Here is an 18,904-nt window from a genome sequence, read left to right as displayed (position 1 = left end):
AATTAAGTCAATTCCCATGCAGGTGATCCTGAGGGAGTTCAAAATACTATTTTCCGCCAAGATCGCTATATCCCCGATGCTAACACCTAGGTCTTCTAAAAAGCTTCTTGTTCTATTTTGTGAGATCCAAACCAGAGGCAAACATTAAAAAAATTTTTTTGCTAAACAAGTACATTTAGTATTTTTATTAACCATGAAAAAAGTCTGCTTTAAGACGTGATATGCCACAGGATCGGGTGCGACTTTTTTTTTTTTGGCCAAGACACCCATTGGAGGTCCTATACTGCCTAACCATGGTTGGGGGTCAAAGTTCTTCATTTTGTGGGACCAGCACTCAATGAAAAAAGTCAACGTTCCAGGCCGGATTCGAACCGGCACCGCCAATAGACATCAAAAATTGCTAAGACTGTGTCTTAACCACTGAGCTACGGGCGGCCCCGAGTGCGACTTCTAGTCTTACTGTAAAGCGTAGGGAATTTGGCAGATATTTTTGCCTCATAAAGATTTTAACTGACATCCCGAGAAATCTTCATATGTTATAATTCTATTACAATTAATTTGAGTAATCGTTTTTAACACGCCTTTCTTATCGTATTATTCACTTAATAAATTGAACTGCTATTAAATTTACGAGAAATTGTAATCCGTGACAATTTATTGTTTATAGCACTGCTTTGACGACTAGTGCCACGTCTTACAAAAAATGTTTTGATTTTATTTAGAATTAGACTTATTCCAAAGACTACCGTTGACTGCAGTTACTTTCTTTTCTAAAGTCATCCTACTTACTTTTCTAAAGCTATTTGAATTTTTATTTATTTTACATATTCTTATTCTCTTAAGGAATTCACTATTTGACAAATTTAAAATTCATAAAAAAAAAAAATAAACTGAATAAACATGATACTGAAACAGCGGTCCAAGGAAAATGTTTTGAATTTTTTTCGAAAACATCCATGTCTGTTTGACATTTTTTCTTGTTCATTTCATAATACCTACCTCCCACTCTCCCAAGATTCTATATTGATTTATGTTTCCGTCCACCATTTCCTGCATAAGTTTCATCACGAGGCGTTATTGAATTACTTTAAAATTGGTAGTAAATATTTTAATAACTTAGTTGAGATTATTATTCTAATTATATACATGCTCTTATTTTTTTTTCTGGAAGTGCATGTGCAAAAGATGTTAATATTTTAATATGTTAATTTTTATGATATGTTAATAAGATTCTAAGCCCGTTATGTGGCGACAAAAGGGATCAAGCCTTTTAATGGGTCTTCCTGAAGGCCATATCGTAAAATGAATTGCTTCACTCCGGCACGTGGCCTAGAAATTTCATTTTCCATTTTTCTTTTGTCGCTTTTTCGTAGCACAATCATCTTTGACACATTTTTCATTATGTATATATTCATATATATCTTTTTTTATTTATTTATTCTTTCAAACATTTTTCGGCATTCATATTTTGACAGTAAAAGCCAGATTGACTATCCATAGTCTACCGGCAATATTTTATATTATAGCCTAATATTAAATTAACGAAATGAAGCTTATAATAATGAAGGGGTAATGAAGCTGAAGGTTCGATGCTGATAGCACCAATTACTCTCTACACATATCTATCCAGTAATGCCCTACCAAACCCAATTCTACTAAATTAGTATAACACAATCCTCCCATCTACGTTTCGGTCTACCCCTCGGTCATTTACCCGTCGGTTCAGTGTTTATTAACATTTTAGAGATCCGCTGGTTACTAAGCCCTACAACGTTATTCGCCCATCTTATACGCCGTAATGCTATAACTTGAATTATATTTACCGGATGAATTCAGTGTTGTGCTTCTGAATTCTTCCATTAATTCATCCTTTTTCGGTTCGAATATTTTACGTAATACTTTATTATCGAAAACCTTAAGGAATTGTTCATCCCTTAGTCAAAGAGGCCATGTCTCGCATCTTTAAAGGACAGTGGGAAGGATAATAGTTTGGTAAATTTAAATTTTTATGTTTTTTTTAATAGAAGGCGCGAGCTAAGCAGTTTCGAAATTGAAAAATAGCAAGCATTTCCCGCCTTCAACCTTGCTTTTATTTCTTTATCAATTTGGTTTTTTTCTAACTACCGTAGAACTTAAATATTTAAACTTACAACCTGTTCAAACGTATTTCCTCCTATATCTATATCACTGAAATAGCTCGCGTTTCTACTGCTAACCATATATTTGGTTTTATTCGTATTTATTTCAAGACCTAGTTCCTTACTGGAGTTTATTAATATGGTTGTACTTTGTTCTATCGTTTCCTTGTCCTCACCCTCTAATACCAAATCATCAGCATACCCAAGCACCGGCATTTTACCACCCTTAGTGAAACCCTTTTTGGTATTCAGCTCAGTTCTAATGACGTATTCTAGTGCTAGAATAAATATCTTAATGTGGTGAACATAAGGTCGGGTCTAAAACAAGGCGATTCTTTATCACCTATCTTATTTAATTGTGCACTAAAACGAAATGAAGCTTTTAGAGATATAAATAAGCTTATTATATTCTCATTAATTATTATGAATAATATTTAATATGCACTTTAATCCTGTTTCAGAATTTGAAAACGCTGAAACCTTGTTAATATCCGAAGTCCACCTGCTGCTCGACCACAGGAAACAGCAAAACCAGTCGGCGGAGGATGAGCAAGAACTCTCTGAAGTATTTTTGAAAACCTTAACTTACACTGAAAGATTTAGAAAGTTTAAAAACAAGGAAACGATTGCTGCAGTGAGGAGGTATTAATTACTTTTACTAACAATATGTCATCTATTAATTACTATTATAAACAATAAGTCACATTAATTATTGTTACTAACTACAGGTTTTCTATTAATTGCTTTTAATAATGATTGTTGAAAGAAAAAAATATTGGGAACACTAATAATGCTTTGAGTTACATATTACCACTTATTCAGTTCCGTTGTACTGTTATATAAGATACTGTTTTGAAAAGTGATGAGTATTTTGTAACAGTGGTATAAGAAAACAGATCCAATTCGGATGCTTAATGGCTTTCTTTTATCTTACCTTGAGGTCAAAGTTTAAAACACAATATTTCTCAATTTATTTAAAATTCATGTCCCGATCGTTTCAGGGGTATTTTGGCTAAATATATAATCTTTCCCAGTTATTTAGGTTAGTTACAAGTTTGACTTCAATCATATCAACTTCATTGTCCCGAAGTTTCGGGGATATTGCGTCCCTCTAAAGCATCAAGTAGGGGGTATTCATGATGTTATGTTAAATGTAAAATGTTTTACAATGTTAAATGTTATAAGTGTAGGATTGTGAGCAGGCCCTATTTAAAATCATGTAAAACGCATTAGAGTTCCTGGCAGATTTTCTGCGAAATAAACTTTCCTTCCAAAACTTCATGTTATTGTTTAATTCTAAGTTTTGATTAAAGTAATTTATTACGACTTGCCTAAATTGAGTAAAAAGTAGAAGTTGTGTAAAAGTTTGGCTACTGAGTGCCTTGTTGATCTTCTAACTTCAGGAGGAAGAGAATCAAGATGAGCTAATTGACAACTGTCATTACATTATTATTATTATACTCCATTGCTTTACTAGTAATAAAAACATCCAAAATTATACTAACACAATCAAAACACAAACTACGAGCAAGTTACCTAACAACATCACCAAACAAAATAGTGTGAAGCTCAGCTAGTCTGTTGCGTGACGTCATTCTCCATTAAACAGACCTAGTAACATACTCTCAACCATGTTATATGTTATATCGTTTTAACATGCTAAAAGAAGGAAATATGTTTCCATTTAACATGAGTTTTTCCATTTAACACGGTTTAACATATTAAACTAAAGATTATGAATACCTCTAGTGTGTCACAGTTATTTGGGCGTCACAAATTTTAAATGCTTACACGTTAGATGCTGAAACATTGTATTTCCGTAGGACGCAGTTGCTCTGAAACGTTCAGGACATAATTACCCAAATAAGGCACTATTGCGTATATTTTGTGACCGAAAGTCAAGATAAAAAAATATAATATCAATAACTCAACACTTGCAATTATCTGAAAATGTACGATTTCAGTAGTTTGGATACACCTTTCACCGCATTATGAAATTTATAACTATGATGTTGATTTAGAATTGTTATCTGAAGTGTTATTCCAATCATCTTAGTGAAATAAACTAAACAAAATTTCTTACAGACAGAAAGAAAACTGTTTTTTATTTTTTTCGTTTTTCAGAAAGTTCTTATTTGTGGCCCACAAGTAACATTTCCAAATCGAGATTTGTTGAAATTTTTGAACGGTCATATAACCATATTAACTCATATGCTTAGCTTTTTTTTTTTTTACAAATTATAAAAGTTACATATAAAAAAGTAAATAAATACGTCAAATATTTTAAACTTTAAACTCGCCTCTCCGTTAATTTTAACTCTTCAGTTCTATCTTCTTTTCAATTAGTATTCTGTCCAACCAACAACGGTGGAATGTCTCAAGTTAAATCGATCACACTGTATCTTGAAAAACTACTGAGGCAAATAGGCAATCGCACAAAAGCATAATGAGACTGTAAATTAAAAGTTAAACAAATAATTATATGTTTGAATCACGCTTACTGTGAAAAAGAAAAATGTGTATATCTAAAATTTCTGCTGTTTTAAGCGAAGGCGGAATCCCTATAATGGTAACATAAAAAAACTCAAAATTCGTTTGTTCAAAAACTTTCAATTTGTTTGTAGTAATCTTGGTGCATATACTGTGCGTTTTTTTAGTATCCAAACTTAATGATAGGTTTTTTTTTTGTTATTTGTTTAAAGTTTGAAATATTTTACATATTTAATTTTTTGAAATATGTAACTTACATTATTTTTTATAAAATTCAACATATTTATTACACATTCAGACAATTACATTCTATGTAATTATATTCCTTCTGCATTACAAATATTAACTTTTGGGGGGGGGGGAACTCATACAAAAATATTCCGTAATAATAATAAGTAAACAAAATAGATTATGTTTACTTATTATTATTATTATTATTTTTGGTTTGATTAACATTTTCAGTAATGGTTTTAAATTTACCACACCAAGGTTATAATTTATTTTGTGTTGAAAGACGTATTCAACATACTACCTACTACCTACTACCTTCGTAATGTTTTAGTATAATGCTAGTGTTGAGGTATTATCTTCCCTTTGTGTCATAAATTGAATACAATATTACTTATATTTATGTACAATTTATGTCCTGAAAGTTTCGGAGATAGCGTGTTTCAGTATCTTATCTGTCCTGGTTTTCTGTGTGAGTCACAAATTTTAAAATATAGCATACTGCAGTGAAGTTTGGTCAGTGAGTCAAAGTCTTTGACCAGACTTCATAATATTGTGCTATATTTTAAAACTTGTGACTCATCCAAACAACTTGGACAGATTAGATACTGAAACGTAGTATCTCCTAAACGTTCATGGGATATTTTTATAAATCAAGCTATATTGTTTTTTAATTTTTGACCTAAACAAAAGATAAAATATATAAAATAAGTACCTTAACATTAACATTGTCCTGAAAAATTACAAACGCAGTAAGTTGAATAGTACTTTGAACGGATAAAACAAAATATAAGCATGATATAGTAAATCAAAAATTATTACTTCGAATGTTATTCAAATCATTTTCATATAAAAAAAGTTAAGAAATACGCTTCATTTTTGTTGAATTTTTTTTCGATAGTTAATATTTGTGGTGCAAAAATTATCTGAATGTTCGATAAATATGTTGAATTTTTTAAATTATATTATTAGTTACTTACTTTAAAAAATTAAATATTTATAATATTGCTAACTTCAAACATGTAAAAAAAAATTATTCAAGTTATGGGTACTAAGAAAACACACTGTATATGTAATTTATATATACTTTGTGATATATAAGATACAAAAAAATTGAAAGTTTTTGAACAAACGAATTTTGAGAAAGTTTTACTATGTTAACGTTACAGACATTCCCCCTTCGCTTAAAACATTAGCAGCAATTTTAGTTATGCACATTTTTTTTACACAACCTAATATTGTGTTTTAATTTTTGACCTAAAGGAAAGATTAAAACAATCATATTAAAGGTCTCAAGATAAAACAAATAAATATATTGGAAGAAGATAGTTGACCGTATTAAGTAAATGGGAGGACAATAATCCGGGTGGCGGTCAATAAAAGTATCAAAATAGTAAAAGAAAACTTTGCCAACTTTGCAGGGCTTCCAATCCTACCAACTGACTCAGTGAGTAGCAGAACTTCATTCTTATCAGCACTAACGAAGTAGGTTGAAACGTTGGTTAACAATAAATAGTTTTTATTATAAATTTTTTTAAATTTTTATTACAATAAATAGTATTTCTATCTTCCTCCAATCAAATAAATATATTATATCTTTCTTAACGAAACATTCATGAAAAACCAAACTAACTATACAACCTGAAAAGTTCTAGTTTAAAAACAAATGTTCACTTTTTTTTCCCCTTCTTATTCCTCTTAAAATATATCATTAATAATTTATTTGTGCAAGTAACTACTTCTCTTTTGATGGTCACAATCGTTTATTTACAACATATTAATCAATAATCAGCAACCCACGAAGACAGGAAATTGAAATTCCGTTACTGGGAGTAGGCGTTTACTCTCACCTGATTCGCTCATTCAGAAAATTTCCATTAAGATTGGCCCACGCTTGTAGATGTTCGTGTGTCTAATTAATTAGAGTCAAAGACCTCCATTTTGACACGGTACAGGGTTTTTTTTTCGGATATGTTTATCCCCTGAAAAAGTTAAATGAAATATCATTATGACACAAATAATTCTAACGCCCTGTGTATTAAACATTTTATAAGCAATGAAATCATGATTGATAGGGAAAACCCCTGCTTTTTATGTAATATACAATAGTATGACATTCTATACCTTGAAAGCTCTTCGTATTTCTTTGAGAATACTTGGACTACCTTGAAGAGCTTAGTGGAAGATCATGTTATGTTATAAACAAAAATCTGAAAAAAATTAGATCTATTTTTTATTTAATCCTATTTTGGTTTTAAAAATTTTATTTTTATTTCTGAAACAACCACAATTATAATGTTTTAGAAAAGCTAAGCAAGTTGCAGTATAAAAATGATTATTTAAAATATTTCTCTTAAAGTGCCACATAATATGTTCTGCCGCCTAGCTATTATATTATTTGTTTGGGAAAAAAAAGAGTAAAAATAAAATTTCGAAAATTTGTATCCGCATCCGAAATGGTTTCGTTAAATTGTGATTTAAATATCTTTAAATATCAGAAATGTCTTGGGTCTAATCATTAGTTGACATATTCCACTACAGTCGATATCATCAGCAGACATAATATTACGAAATACAATAAAGTTTTATTAGTTATAATATTGAACGTTATTAAAAAATATTCATAGCGAATTCGTTGAAATAGCATTATTTGTAATTTTTATGAGGATTTTTCACTTAGTCGTTGTTGCATGGCCAGTGTCCACCCAAGTGTCAAATGTTGATAAATGTTTTGGTGGAAACCCCTTTTGCCTTTGATAAACTCTTATTCCACGAATTTCGTATTTGGTGGTCGAAGTAATCGAAATATCTTCTAACGGTCTATGCCGATTCAAAACCTAGGAAGGTAGTTTTGAAAATTAAATACTAAACATGGCAGTAGTGTTGTCGGAATTGTCATCCAACAGTTTGGGGAAACTCGGGAACCTTACTTTACAACCCGCCCTCGTATATTTAATTGTATAATTGTTAAAAGAAATATGTAGAGATGCTCGGGGGGAGGGGGGGTGCGATCTGCAAAAAAACATAAATTAACGAAAAAATTATTTATTCGTGCCGACGTTTCGAGTTTGATGAAGACTTGAAAATCAGGTCATAACGTTGGCACGAATAAATAAGTTTTTGTGTATTTGGATTTTTTTTGTTGTTTTTTTTGCAAACTGCACCGCCCCGCCTCCTCCCCCTCCCCACCGACCAACTTTTCTACTTATTAATCTACTATCAACTCATCAAATCTACATCCCATTTTTAATGAAATATTTATTTTAAAAATATGACATAATAAGCAATTAATTTAACTTAATTCTGTTATGAATAAAATCAAATGAAAGTGCCCTTCACATTATTGTCTACTTTTTTTTTTTTTTTTTTATTTTGTTTACTTAATGATTTCTAATTCAATTCTTTGTATTTTTTATTACAAGTTTGTTAACGCAAAAGAAACTTCACAAATTCGAACTCGCTTCAATTGCCAACCTGTGCCCTGAAATGCCTGAAGAAGCTAAAGCTCTCATTCCCAGGTGAGCCTATTTATTGTTATATACATTATAAATAAATATATACTTTATATCTGTTGTGTTTGTTAATGTTATTCGGCTCTAAAAATACCTTATTACTTTAATTCCTTTACTTTTTTAATCTATGTAAATAAATTCCGTTATCTTAGTTTAGAATCAAGGTATTAAAAAGTGTGAATTTAAACCATTATTACAAACTTATCTTAAAAATTTAAAAACTGTCAATTTGTTTTTCGTTGTTCAGAAAAATATTAATTCCAACTGGTTTTTCACAACCTTCACAAATTTATTGGCAATTATTAAATTTCATAAGCACTCTGACCTTTTTCTATAAGCTGTTATTTCTTGGTGCAGTAGTCAACAAACCATATATAGCTGAATTCTTATACTTGATTTTTAATGAGCAACTGATTTTATATATGCACACACAAAATTTGTGAGTATATATTTATACTTAAGATTTCTATAAATGCCTATTGTTATGAAACTTTCAATATGTCCGAACTGAAAAATTTTAATTTCCTTTTTATTCACCAGTACTGTGTATATATTGTTTGAAAAAACTTTAATATTGTAAACATTACTATTAGCTATTATCTCAAAAAATAGAATTTCGAACAAACAAAAGTATATGTCGATAGCAGCCGATATAACCAGCTACTATTGTATCACCATTATTATGGTGAATCCTGTGTTATAATTAATTAATATATCCTAATAGCATTGAAGGAAGAAGCATAATTGAGGGAAGGGCCGTAGGCTGGTTGAAAAAGCGAAGCCAAAAAGGGTGCCTTCCCTTATGTTGGCTTCCAGGGGTGTGGCAGAGGAGTAGGGGAAGAATAGCCAATCATTTCATGTTTTCCAATCATTTTCTGTTTCAGTATTGATTAGATGGCAGTCACTCCTTTCGCAGGCGTAGCCTTTTTGGCTTCACTTTTGCTCTGAAGGAGATAGGATCACTCCTCTCCTAATAATTAATTTTACTTGGAGGTTTCTTTTCTGCCGTAATATGAATAATAAAGAGTAATAAAATCGTTCTATTATGATACTGGAGATAAATATTGTTTGAAGACATTTTCCTTAAAATAATTGTATAATATTATAAATATTACTACGTGACATTTCTATATGAATATTACAGCTAGCTTACTTATTTCCACTAAAAACAGAATGTTCAACTAACAATAAATAATACAATTCTTCTAAGCTGACCTTGAAATTAGATATTGTTTAAAGAGACTTTTCTTAAAGTATTCGTAACGAGTTCTATTCATACTCCTCATCTATTAAACAACGCATAATTTAATGTAATTAATTGTAATGCGATGTGTACGCTTAAACGTTTTTATGAGAAGTTGTATTTTGGAACTGGAGTTTTTATGAACTTGGTTGTCTTGTGAAGTAGTAACTCAGCATTCTACAAGGTATATTTCAGTTGCATTACTGTGTTTTAGAAAACATCATGTGTTGGTTCGGTGCCTAAATTTGGGTGGTCTGTTCATGTCCAGATTAAATTTGCTCTTTTAAATGCCTGTTTCTACAATGAAATTTATCGCGATATTTAGTTATGCCTGTTTAACTGTTGGATCTTTTCTGTTGTGGTATTACTGTCCCACTATCAGATTTTATGTGACAGTTAAATGTACCCGTCACATCGTTGGCAGCTTAATTCACGTTAGCACCCTCATAATGTACCTTGACAGTGAATTTTCTCAATTTACTTCTTTTTTTCCATTTATTTAATTTTTTTTTTTTTACCGTTGTTGATTGCTCATGAGTTAATTTGTAATTTTTTTTTTCCTTTTTATTTTTTCCTTATTTACAATATAAAAGGATTTCATCGAATCTGCTTAAATATGGAAAGTAACAAAATATGAGTCGTAATTGGCGACGTGAGCAAGAACGTTTACTGTGAGTTATCTCTTAGGGCAGTTAACGCGTTAAAAATGATTTATTTTCACTTTTTTAAAAATTTATTTCAAAATATTTTAGTCAAATACATACTTATACATAAAAAGTTATTCGCTATTGCACTCACTCGTGCTCGAGAAAGTCTCTATTAATATATCGATTAATCATGAAAAAAGATCTGTTTCTTTGTGTTGAACCATTCTGAACTAAAAAAAAAAGTATTTTCAGAGATCGGATGTATTTAAAAAATATAGATAATTTTAATGACTTATGGCTATTGCAACGAACTAACCCAAAATGAATTACTTTTTTGTGGGAGAAAAAAACAAAACAGAGTTTTGTAAAATAAAATGGCGTGAAGAAAAAAAATATTTAAAAACAAGAACATTAAATTATGTCAAGCACATTCATACTATAACTATTTTGTATAGTGTTTACCTCGTGAAAAGTCCGAATCAAGCTTTACTTACCCCCGGCACATACGGAGACTGCATCTGAAAGAGATTTTAGAGCTCCAGACCTCTTCCCTGGGATTTAAAGCCAGTAGAAGTTGATTGAGGACACTAAAACCGTGATTAACTAACCATTAATTCTCAAGAAAATATACGTTTTCTTGATTTACCACCCTGTTGAAAAAAAAAAGTTATCAGGTTGGGTAATGGGGTGCAATAAAATTAGATCTTTTCATTAACTGAAGAGATAAAAAGAAAAGTGAATCAGCTCATTTTATCGATTCAGTTCATTGTTTTACCGCCCCTTTTATCTATCATTCACTCAATGAAAATGATTCTTTTAATTTCCCACGATGTTATTCTTTTTTCTGCTTCGAACGAAGAGAGCCATTCCATCGGACAGTGGATTGCGCTTCAAGTAATACGATATTGATTGGAAAATTGAAGCAGTTTTTTTGATAATTGGCGTAGAGATCTTGATTAACTGCAGCCCCCAAACCACTTCCAACATTCTCGTCCCAGTCAAAACCCAAATTCGCAAGGTCAGCATTTACGCAATCCTCCCACCAATGTTCCGAACTACTGCTGGTACGTTTACCCTTCCCTTCAGCGCTAATTATCCTTTGGATAATTCCCTCATTATTAAGTCCTACTATTCTTACTCTCGAGTTACTATATTAGAAAAAATTAAAAGAACATTATTATTTTTTAAGCCTGCATAATTCATCGCAATAATATTTTCGTGTTTCTCAAGAAATTACGGATTTTCTAAAAGGGTGGAAAATTAAGTGTGTTTAATCTTCTAAAGATAAGAATTGTTTAGTTATCTGTGAAAGTTTTCTTAATTATTATGGGTATATTTTAGTATTTCATTATTTTCTAATTCCAACACAAACTTTTCGTTCCTTACTGTCAGCTATTGTAGTAAGGGAGCTTCAGTTAGTATGACGCAAAAATCCAAATTCTTGGTTCGACTTAAGGCTTCCATTAACCCATTTGAACCACCCAGAAAAGTGAAAAAATCGTTCTTATCACCAACATTTTTTTTTTTTTATTGTATTTAAATGGACATTTTTTAAAATATAAAAAAATAAAAGTAATATTTCATAAATAAATTTTTACTTCATTATAAATTAATAATAATAAGAGGAATGAAATCTAATTATTTTGCACTACATATTAGATAGATAATATTTGAAATGATTTAGGCATAAGGCCACAAGAAAATTATCACATTGATAAAATGTATCTTTTCTTTGGTTTTTTCCTGATAAACAAACTACACCGCGTCTGCGAGCTTTCTTGGATGAAGTCTATAAGGAGTAGAAAATGCTGACCGGTAAATCTTCGTAGTAATGTTCTTTTTTTGTGGTTTATTTTTCAAGTATTTCTTTCGCTAATTTTTGCTTACAAACGTGAAATGCCCTGTCCTCATAAATTGTTATGAAAACGATATAACTATTTAAATGAATCATGAAAAAAATTTTTTTTTACATCTTATTACGTCGCATAGTGTGAAATTTGCTAAGAATTTGATCTCCATTAACGCTGCCTCGGATTTTGTCTTAGTCCGAAACAACTGTTGGCTTTACAATATTGTCTTTAGTTTTGTTTCCCCATACCAGCAAACTCTAGGGATATGCTATGTTAATAACATGTTGCCATCTTTCGCCTCATTTTTTTTTCTTTCACTCAAAATCAAATAACGCGTCTGCATTTTCTAAGTCTAATTACCTCTTCACTGCTGTCGGAAACATAGCCGTTTATTTTTATTATTTTAATGTGTTATCTTGCCCTGGAAATATTTAATAAATTTAGAGGTGATTTTCATTGACTGTGTGCCCAATATTCATGGATATAAATGCTTGATGGTGATAAATGCCTAAGTGAAATGCGCCCATATATGCGCTCTGGGCCCTGTTTCATAATGAAAGCTAATAGTATTAGTTGATAGTACAAGTGAAGTGACTAGTGTGGTAATGATACTAATAATTATTTTTTTCATGATAGGGATGACTATTAGTGATATTACAGGAATTAAAAAATACTAAAGTACAAGTTACTATTTTACAAGTCTGTGTAATTTAATTAAGATGAATCTACAAGACTAATAGTATTAGTTTGTACTTTATTATGAAACAGGGCCCTGGTGGTAGTTGTCTGGCAAAATGTGCTATGTACGCTTATGATGCAAATGGGTTAAGTGGGTACCTGTTCCCTCACTGTTTTGAATGCTGACTACATCACCTCCTATTGGTCAAAAGATTTCTGTCTGTCTCTATTTTTTTTATTTTGTTGTTGTGCTATTAACCATTACCATTCATGTGGCTCCTGTTATAGTTTTTTAATGACATGAAGCACACTTGTGTTGATCGTTTCAATTAATGATGTAACGAAATGAAACAAGATGAATTCTGACTACATTAATTTTGTGACTCAGTTAAAGGTCTAATATGACCTAGTGACGGTAGAAAGTATGTGTCATGCTATTGTACTATTAGTTGCCTAACGTTGCTTTGCTATTGCTGCCAATTTCTGCAATCGAACCACGCCTTAAGATGTATTTTTTTTTTTTGGTATAGGGATGATTAATCTTTAAAAATGCTAATCCTTTCTCATTCTCTGATTCAAAATGTTGTTAATTGAAATTTAAGTTTCGTTAACGTAAAGAATCATCAAAATGCTGCTGACTTAATCATAGCTCTCAAATATTAACAAGTACTCCGACAAGGTGATGTACAAATATATATATTAGGTAGGTCCAAACCGTGTTAAAAAATATATATAGTTGCAACGGTTAGAATTGGTATGTAAAGGAGCCCTAGTTACGAATGAGTCCCTAAACGTTAATTACAGGTGAAACGGCAGGTAAACGCCCGCGGTCTTGACCGAGACGTAGGTGGGAGGATTATTTTAAGGCTGACGTTATTGGTTTGTGCTTTAGCGGAGGTCGGTGAAAGGAAGTAAGTAGGTGGCGGTCGGATGTATCAGCCTCGTACCATCGGGTTCGCTAAACCTTCTGTTTTAAATAAAGAATTATTGTATTTATTTACCAATATAGCTTATTAGATGTTCGACTGACGTAACTCCAAAATCCGACTAAATTGATAAAATGAACTTCATGTATTTTTATTTTATTTTAAAACTTAATTTACTTATGGGTCATTATCTGAAGATGCGCAGATTTCACTTCCTAAAGCCTCAATTATAAAAATTCACAATTTCGAGGTGCAATAATTCATACCTACTTAGTGGCATAGTAATTCTGGTTTAAAAAAATGTTATATTGAGGGAGTGAAGGAAAAACCTCTGAATTTTATTTCTTTTTACTGACTAATATGAATTATGAGGCCCATTTATTAATGGAGTCCTCACGTAATAACTGACTAGTGAATTGAAACAACAATCAATTTTAGATCGAAAACGATTTTCAAAATGCCTTATGTGCGGGAGTCGGGCTTGGTAAGGGAGTGAAAGACGATGTTTTTTATTTTTTTGTCTGATTTTGTTACCTTATGGTCGTCAACGCCCATGGTTTGTTAAAAATGTAAAACTACACATAAACACACCTACGGATATAGACACACAAACACGAACATGAATTTTAATTTAAAAAAGAAAAATTAATTAAATTTTGTATTCACTACTTATAGATGTTTTGTAACTGTTTATAGATATGTGTGGTAAAATATAGCCTCCATAGTTGAACAAAAGTTTTTATTTTTTTCCTATGACTGGCGCTGAAGTTATAGTTTGAAAACGGACTGGACTTATGATTTAAAGATTTTGAAATAATGACTCTTATAAGTTTTAATAAAATTAAAATTATTAGATGTTGATTCATGAAGGTAGATTTATTACTTATACGGGTTTTTTGAAAAATTAGTTTCAATATAAAATAAAAATCCTTAAAAACATTTTCTTAAAGGTTAGATCTTGGGGTTATGTTGGTGCAATACGAAAATAAGTAATTATTAATAAAATCAATCATTTTCAGGAAATAATTGTTACCCAAATGGGAGGTTCCCAATATTTTCAGTGTGGTGACAAGCTGGAATTATTGAACAAATTCAATGGCATCCATATTGTTATTATCGTATTTATTTTATTAGTTCATTCGTTATTTAGCTTTTTATTCATGCAGGAATTAAAATTACATTTTTGACGTCAAGGAAAAAATTAGGTTCCGTGTCTGTCTATCTGCTGTAAAATTTGGATTCGGCATCCGATTTTGATAGAATTTTAAGATGTTCTGCGGGTTAGCACTAAATTGTAGCCTTTACGTAAAGGTCTTTTCCAAGGCACACGTATTATATTTGTATATACTTCCATAAAATGCTCTAATTTGGAAATTAGTTATTAGTGTTAAAAAAAAAAAAAGTGTAGTGTGAATTTCATTAGATTCTATCCACTACTCTCGTTAAAGGATGCCCAAACGTATTTTCCTCGGCAGAGATGCATTTCGAAAACTGCGTGTCTGCTGTTGACAAATTCTTGCAAATCGAGTCTTGTTACCATATTCCGTCAATTACTTTGGTTTAGAAAAAGTTGATTTCTTGTATACAACTTTGTTTCAACCACGGCTTGACTCGTATTTATTTTAAAACGACAAACTTTTATCCTTGTCTGATAAATAATTATGTACGCAATAAAAAATAAAAATATTATGTATGAAAATAAAATGAATTAGGAAAAAAAAGGTTGACTGATGTTTGAACTGAAGTTATAAACAATAGAAATATGAATAATATACAATTTAATAAAAAATATCGATTGTAAGTTTTAGCTGCTGAATTTCCTGCTGAATAAAGTTTTAATAGCTAATTTTATTGGTAACAATAAAAAAGGATTTAAATTGGCATTTGTTTTTTAAAATGTCGTATTGTGTAAGTACATTACATGTTTTTTTAAAATTAAAGGAATGAATTTTTTAATTAAGTTGAATTCTAACTACTTAAAAAATGTTGTTTTATCGAAATTAGATTTTTTATGTTTACTGCAAAATTTACTGAAGTGGGCAATGCGAGTTTTGAAGTTTGACCCTTGAATTGTTTTAATTATTTATTTAATCTAATATAATTTAAGAAATCTCGTGATTCGTTCTTTGAGAGCTACTGGTTCTTTAGGTATCGCGCTGAACAAATCAATTCGCATCATGTTTTGGCAGATAAAATTGATGTGATTTACCGGAATGAAAGTCTTTTTTTTTTTCAGACGCAGATTCATTCAACACCATGAAATCTGTCGTGTTTTAGGGGATAAATGAGATCAAATGTTTTCCTAAATGTTTTGTAATTCGGAAAAGAAGCAAAGGATGAAGCTCTCGAAGTTCAATTATACAAAAATAATCGTTAAGAATGCCCTTTTACGACCAGTGCAATTAAAAATTAATGACATCTAATTAGGAGTTTCCTGTACCGCAGTTCATCCGTCGACTGATTGGTTTTTATGTTTGCCTTCCCACTCTTTACGATAAATGCCGTATCAGCTCTGTTGACTCATTACACACAATCGTTTCCTGCCACGGGAATATTAGCTTGTAGTCAATAGGATATTTGAACATCTTTGAACCTTGAATGAAATGACGAATTCAAATTATTGCGAAATCTGACGAATTTTCTCATAATCGAAGTGAGGCCACATCGTGTCATTCCTTAGATGGATGCTGTTAGGTGAATAGATTACCTTTTACTTTGAGAATTTATTCAGCATTGTTTAAATTCGTCGCGATTTTCTTGATAAGCGGTTTATTTATTAAATATGCGAGAAAAAAAAACGAATCATCGTATCGAAATATTCATTTTTTTATTTATTTATTTTTTTTTACTACGCCAAAGGAGGCATTTCTGCCATTTTGTTTCGTACAGTACCCAGTAAGGTTTAGCTCTGCCGGTGTAACTCCCGTCTGTAGTCAAGTCCGCCATTGCCGCTCATGCAAATATGTGATCGCCAGTCATCTCACCATCTCCACACAGGACGCAGTCCGAAGATTCAGTCACTCCTATTCTGTTCAGGTGGTACCGCAAATAGTCATGTCCAGTAGCCAACCTGAAGCATGCCACTGCCACCGCTCTTGGTAAAGTCAATGGAGGGCGCCTCTTAGGATCTAGCAATGCCGCTCAGTTCTTGCCCCCACATTCTCCTCTACTCCTTTCCTCTGCTCTTCCAGTGATGGCGCTTCGGGCCATTTCTTTCGCCATGTCCATGGTGATAGGGAGAAGCGGCTGTGGTTGGCTAGCCCCTAACCGTGCAAGTCGATCCGCCTCCTCATTCCCAGGTATACCGCAATATTCATGAACGTCATTGATTCTACTTACATATAATATAATATAACTAATGTTTCATCGCCAAATTTCGAAGGTCATGAATGGTCGAGCGGTTCGAATCCGGCCTGGGGAGTTCACATTTATTTTTTGGCAGACCCTTGGAATAAATATCGATATTCCCACTCTGGCTAGAATATATTGGAAACCTGTATGATAATCCGTCATTGCTGTCCTATTAGAAGAACACAATGACGTTAAATCCCAATTTTAAACAATAAATAAAACACGAATTCTGTGATTTTCGTTTTTTTTTTCATAATCTCTATGTAAACATAAATAGGAAAAAAGTAATAGTTATTGGTTAATATATTTTGATGCTTTATAATTGTTCTCTACAAAAAATTAAGCTGAGAACTTCAGAAAAACGTCTTCACTTTTTATTTTGTTATTTAAATAATTTAAAAAAATTATGTAAGTAAAAATAAATAAATTGATTTTATTTTTGTTTACACACATCATACTTTATTATGCATAATTTTTTTTTTCAAGATTCAGGGAGTTCTTAAACTATTAATTTAATATTTTGGTTACGAAATTCAATGTCAACCAATAATTATTTTAACTTTTTACTGTTCCTATTGTTACAATAGAGGATTAGGTATAAAATTTCTGCCTAATCATGACGATTTGCGTTTCTCATGTAATACAACACTCAATTGCGCTCTAGAAATTCGATGAGAGAAAAATATGTATAATTTAAATGCGAAGTATGAAAGGTACATGAAAGATCTTACTTTTTCTATGAATGTTTCCTTAATTGTTTTTCCGTCTTAAAATCACGTTTCCTTTGTTCTTTTTTATTTTAGTTAATTTTACCGTGTAATAATTGATTATATATTTTTAATGTTCTAGTCTACAGTTAATAACTCTTTACATTCTTTGATTCAAGCTCACGTCCCTCCATTGATTTAAGATCTTATTCAATCATGATAATAATTTTTGTTTTATTTCTTATAATTTCTTTGCTTCTCTCAAGATATTTTGAGCTGTCTGGGGGGGGGGGGGGTTGTGTTATTAGGTACATATGATTGACTTTTTGTTTTGTATTTATTTTTTTTCCTATCCATTGATCGGAACCGAAAGTATGAGAATGGATAAAAAAATAGTTTTCTAAGATTTAACTTAATTTAAATTTTCCTTAGTTGCCGAATCAAAGTAAGTAATTTTAAATATTAAATTTTTTTTTAAGTTATTTTTTATAGAAAACTCTGCATTTTGGTAAAGGAAATTCTGTTTAGCACAATGACTCACTAGACCTGAAAAATGTGTATTAGTTAACTTTTTTTTTTATTCAGTTTATTTTAAAAATAAAAGGTAATTACATTCAAAAATTATTTTTCAAAATGTGATAAATTTTTAAATGTTATAATTGTGAATTAATTATATTGTTTTGTAAATGTAACCGATAAGAAACATTTTTATTTTTAATCTAGAAACTCTTAAGGCCTTACAGGGTTCAGGGACCCATTATAATATATTCACCATTATTGAACATGATATATTTATCATGTATGTCAGAATTTTACAATTTGTCAGTTTTTTATTTAATTTTGTTTAAATTCCCTGCATTATATTTCATTTTGTTAAAATTGTCAGTATTTTGTTTAAATTGCCAGTATTCTCCGTTTTTAGGGTATTTTAAGGAAAAACATCTTTTCCTATTACACATAGATAAGAATAGATGCCTCTAAGTCAAAAAATTTTTTTTTATACTAACATTATCAATTCAACAAAACATATTGTTCTTAATATAGCATGGAACATCGAAATCACGTGGGAATTGTCGAGAAAGTACTACATAAAAACCTACATTATATTTTAGAAGTATATAATTTTTGTAGTTA

General features: G+C 30.9%; 1 protein-coding gene across 4 annotated transcripts in view; it reads left to right on the top strand.

Moving 5' to 3' along the window:
- Positions 1–18,904, top strand: part of Polr2D (RNA polymerase II subunit D) — a 92,404-nt gene that overhangs the window by 43,158 nt on the left and 30,342 nt on the right. For all 4 annotated transcript variants that reach the window (XM_067047651.1, XM_067047650.1, XM_014434515.3 and 1 more), the window contains exons 2-3: positions 2,600–2,780; positions 8,279–8,374. In XM_067047651.1, the coding sequence (XP_066903752.1) occupies positions 2,600–2,780; positions 8,279–8,374 (277 nt within the window). The remainder of the gene's footprint in view (positions 1–2,599; positions 2,781–8,278; positions 8,375–18,904) is intronic.

This window comes from Halyomorpha halys, unplaced genomic scaffold (assembly GCF_000696795.3).
Source record: "Halyomorpha halys isolate HHAL.00 unplaced genomic scaffold, Hhal_1.1 Scaffold46.1, whole genome shotgun sequence".
NCBI lineage: Eukaryota > Metazoa > Arthropoda > Insecta > Hemiptera > Pentatomidae > Halyomorpha > Halyomorpha halys.
The sequence above is the reverse complement of the archived record's forward strand: the minus strand, read 5'-3'. Positions and strand labels throughout refer to the sequence as shown.